Below are 4,958 nucleotides of genomic sequence, written 5' to 3' on the forward strand. Positions count from 1 at the left end.
GAGGCAGTGGGGATGCAGGTGATCTGCTGGTCTGGTTGAACGTGAGTGGACAGAAACCTTGTTGAGGTGACTGGGAGTTCCTGACTGTGGTGAGCTGCCTTGCTTCTCCTCAGGTCTTCATGGTGGCTTTCTGCTGGACTGTTGTTGAAGGGAACATGGCATCGTATCATTTTCAGCTCTGACATCTGGACAGTGGACAGATGTGACATCATCATGGTCTCACTGCCTGCTTTGTTCATGGATCAATGGAACGTTGTGTTGGAACCTTTATTGTAGAACTGCTATGAGCTGAGAGCTCAGTGTTGTTGGAACAACGCAGCTCCACATGGGACTGATGTGATGAAGAGGTTTTTATTGAGCTGAAGCTGGAGAGCAACAATCAAAATGGAGCAGCAAACATTCTGATGGCAACGTTTACAGAGGAAAACTGTTGCAGAGTTCAGAGTCCCAGTGAGTCAGGTCAGGACTGGGAACACTGGTCTCTCCTCAGCACCTCTGACACTGGAGTCTGGGAGCCCTGGGTGGCCTCACAGCTCACCGAGCCCACCTTCCTCCACTGGTCTGCAGGGAGCCTCAGGGTGCTGCTCCAGCTGTAGAGGCCGTCCTTCTCCAGCACCCCGGGGCTCCTGCTCTCCTCCCCGCCGCCGCTGCTGCCGTCCACCTTCCAGGCCAGACTCCAGTCTGAAGGGAAGCCCTTGTTGGCCAGACACACCAGCGTGACCCTCTCCTGCTGCAGCTCCTGGCTGGAGGGGGGCAGCACCGTCAGGGAGGGAGGGACATCACCTAGAAGACACCGCTCAGATTAGAGGACGGGGCAGCTGTCAATCAAACCCTGCTGCTTGGACACCAGGACTGTGAGAGCAGATTTCCTCTTGAAGGAGTTTCTGTCAGATGTTTCTCTGCTCCAGCAGTCACTCACTCACACATTGTTTCACTTCCCTTCAAGAAGCGGCTCAGAAAGAGTCCTCACCACCCAAATAGAAGCAGGACCCTGACAATGGAGGAAAGCCCCTTTGGCAGCAGCTCCACTTTGAAAACTGCCATCAACTGAAGCTTCTCTGTTCAGTCATGAAGGTGAAGAACAAAGAAACCCCACACATTCCAATCTCCCTGATTCAGCTGCTGGTAGAATGGACTTGTAGCAGATTGAGTCCTTGAACAGAGGGGTTCACCTCACTGAGGCTGACAGTCTCCAAGCAGAGTGAAGCAACCAGCACCAATGATTCTACAGGGGATTTTCAACCTGCACTCATCAAACACTGCAAATGAGTGACAAGCAAACGGCAAATTAGAAAATTACATTGAAATGAAATGAAATCTGTTCCATTCACCATGTAAAACCGGGCCATTTTCAAATGGAAGCGTCCGTTCTTCTTGATGTGGACTTCAGTCCTCACTCATCAAACACTTCAAACTGAAGGGAAACCCATTGGATCATTTCTACACTTCAAGGAGTTCAATTTCAGTCTGACAGGAATTTGGACAGAAACCTTCTTGGAGTTGTTCTCCACGTTAAAGCAGGAGAACTCAACACATCAACACACAAACTGTTCAAAACACACAAAAACTCTGTTGCAAATGTTCCCAGATGGAATTTCCAACCAAACTGGACAACATTTTCCTCAGAGTTTGAGCAGAAACTTACGTCCAACATCCAGTCTGGTTCCTCCACTGAACGTCCACCACAGTGACACAAACTCATTGAAGCGCCGTACAAAAACCTCTGACTGTAGAGACACGACTCTCTGACTGGGAAACACACACCCACTTGAGTCAGAAGCCAGCAGTCAAACGTCTGAGCTGCTTTGAACCCTGCCAGCACAGCAGCAGGTCAACAAGTCTGCTTCCATAGTCTAGATGGTCATGAATCAAGAGATTAGACCTGAAAATGAAGAGAAGTCATGGAAGCTACGGAGCCCCAGAGCGGCCAAAGAGAGACTTGAACAAGTTCCCTCAGTTCATCAATCCATGGCCAGGAGACCTGTTCCCTCTGATACAGAACTTGGAACCGGCTCTATTTGATGACCACAAATGAACGAGGTTCATCATTAAAAAATCAAAAAAATCAAATGAATCCCATTGTGGGAGCAACATCTGGCTCCAACATGTGTTTTCTGTCTCTCTGGCCTCTCCAGGGCTCCGTACTCATCACATGAAGGTCAGAGCAGCAAAAAAGGAGCTCTGACACATCCTGATCAATACTCTGATCAGGTGATTGATTGATTGACGGATGCAGCAGCAGCATCAGAGCGTCCACGTCTCTGCTGAGTCCCTCTGAACATTTCCATAGAGAGACACTTTGCATCAGCAGCACCATGCTCCAGTGCTCCAGGACACTTTATAGTCCTGAGACTTGAACCCTGGATGACTGACAGCTGTCCGTCACCACAACAGAAGCCACAGAAATCTGCTCATCAGAAACATGGCGTTGACCTCCGCCCTCGTCTGGACGCTCCTCTGCTGCTGCTTGACAGGTAAAGTCCAGAGGGTCCAGCTGCTGTCCTCCATCAACATGGGTCCTCTGAGATGAAGCTGCTTGATGGTTGTGTGTGTGTCTCCTCAGAGTCCAGAGGTCAGGTCACCGTGACTCAGCCTGCAGCAGTGAGATCTGCTCCAGGAGACTCCGTCTCCCTCCCATGTTCAACCAGTCAGGATGTGTACTCTAACAGCAATGGCCACCGTTTATCCTGGTACCAGCAGAGAGAAGGAGAACCTCCTAAACTTCTCATTTACCTGGCAACCTCGAGAGCATCAGGGATTCCAGCTCGTTTTTCAGGCAGTGGATCAAACTCTGGCTTCACTCTGACCATCAGTGGAGTTCAGGCTGAAGATGCAGCCGTTTATTACTGTCAGAGTCTTCACAGCATCAACAGTCAGTGGGTGTTCACACTGTGAAAAACCATCGTACAAAAACCTCCCTCAGTCACACTGAAGTGAAACTGAACTGACTGCTGCAGCTGGGAGCTGCTGACACACACACACACACACACACACACACACACACACACACACACACACACACTCACACACACACACACTCACACACTCACACACACACACGCACACACACACACACACACTCACACACACACACACACTCACACACACACACACACACACACAGGCTTGATGAGAAGAACTAGAACTAGAAGAACTAGGATTCAGATTTTCTGCTGATGACGTTGTGATCTTCATCACCAATTCTTCATCCTGATTGTGGTCCTTCATCAGATTAGCAGCTTCTCTCTGATGATGTCACTCACATCAACTTTGCTTCTGCTTGGATTTTCAATGAACTTCAAGAAAAACCAGCAGCAGCAGCAGGGAGGGACGACTGGACCCTGCAGAGAGAGACTGATCAGCTCTAAAAGGGACAGGAGGCTGAGACTTCTGCTGCTCGTCCTCACACGACTCTGCTGAGGAGACTTTTGGAGGAAACTCGTCTTCGGTCGCTCATTTCCCTCTGAGCTCAGTAACCATAGCAACCGAGAGGCATCGCTGCTGGACCGTGACAACAGACGGTTTCAGAACTAAAGATAAAAAGAAGAGAGAACTCACCGTTCCTAAGTTTCAACAGCCAAAATAAAAGCAGCTTTGGAGAGTTTGAAAAACCACCAGAATGAACACTTGTTGGTTCATCTGGTTTGGTTTCACTGAAGCCAAACACAAGATCCAGATTTTCCTGGTCCTCCTGCTAGCAGGTGTCCCTGACTGGACTAAACTACACCAAACAAAACTGTTTGTCAGGACAAGTTGATTTTACAGAGCGTGGAGAGAATTTTGAATTGAAACCATCTTTTTATTGCAACAGGAAAAGATGGAGGTCAACATGACACAAGAACCCATCTTCAACAGACGCAGTGAGAACCCACAGAACACTGAGGTTCTCAGAGCGTCTGTGAGCCCCACTGAGCCAAAAACTCTTCCACACTGTTCACTGGTGAATCAGAACTAAAATCTAGCCTGATTCTGGCTTCACCGTGGACACAAACATTGGCAGCAGCTCTTTATCCAAACCTTCTCCATTTGTTTGTTCTTCTTTTGTCAATGGACAACTTGGCTTCTCCCACAACAAACTTGAATATTTGCCAGGTTTCTGCCCATTGTTCTCCTTTGGACCTTCACTAAAATAAAAGCAGTCTGAGCCCAGATCCCATTGCATCATGCAGAGATAAAATCCTACCAACCAAACAAACCCCTGAGTCTGGGACAGTCCAAATATCAGTGTTAGATGGTTTCAGGCTCTTGGCAGAAGGGACACTGGGCAGAGACACCAGGGTCCATTTGAAGCAGAGGTGTTGACCACTAAAGTTCCATGAAGGATTCACCACTGCAAACCTGCAGACCTCTGATTTCAAGGTGCTTGATACAACAGCCTCCACACCAGCTTGCAGCCGTCCTCTACCTTTAGTCTGTCTCAACACACAGTGTCCCTTCTCCCTCCCAGCTCTCCCTTATTGAAGGCCTTCACTCAGCATTTGGAACACCCAGCACGTTCAGGTCTGCAGCCAGAACTCACAGAACTCTTGTCCATTAAAAAAGTCCCTTCATACGTCCAGCTGGGGAACCGTTAAGATTTCAATGTGCTTCATGTCAGAAATATCAAGACCAAAGTCCTGGACCCAGGCACCCTCTGTGTCTGGATCAGTGATGAACCTGTGAAGTTCAGGAGCTGAGAGGCTGCCACGGCCGCACTGAAATCTAGACTCCCTGATCTGAAAGAGGCCAGAGCAGCACTGTGTGGCTCTGAACTGGTGTTTGGGGGAGTCACTACTTTGAAGGAGCAGGCCCAAGCCGCTCACTCCCCATGGGCCAGATTTATGATGCAAGGGATCCTCAACACTGAGGTATCAATTAGTATGCAAGTAATTCTACACAAACCTGGTCAATGACTGCCAGAATGTTTTTGATTTTTATTCATGACAAATAACATTTAATGTACTGCAGTAGTTTCCAAT

The 4,958-nt window shown here is 48.6% G+C and overlaps 1 gene segment (V, D, J or C); it reads right to left on the minus strand.

Moving 5' to 3' along the window:
• Positions 1-221: 221 nt before the first annotated feature.
• LOC147272024 (Ig kappa-b4 chain C region-like) lies at positions 222-2,877 on the minus strand. The segment is given in 2 exon segments: positions 222-783; positions 2,734-2,877. Coding segments are annotated over 2 exon segments (342 nt in total).
• Between the last annotated feature and the right edge of the window lie 2,081 nt (positions 2,878-4,958).

Source organism: Aulostomus chinensis, chromosome 1, assembly GCF_037954235.1.
Source record: "Aulostomus chinensis isolate RoL2024-O1b breed Wild chromosome 1, RoL_Achi_v1.0, whole genome shotgun sequence".
In the NCBI taxonomy this organism is placed as follows: domain Eukaryota; kingdom Metazoa; phylum Chordata; class Actinopteri; order Syngnathiformes; family Aulostomidae; genus Aulostomus; species Aulostomus chinensis.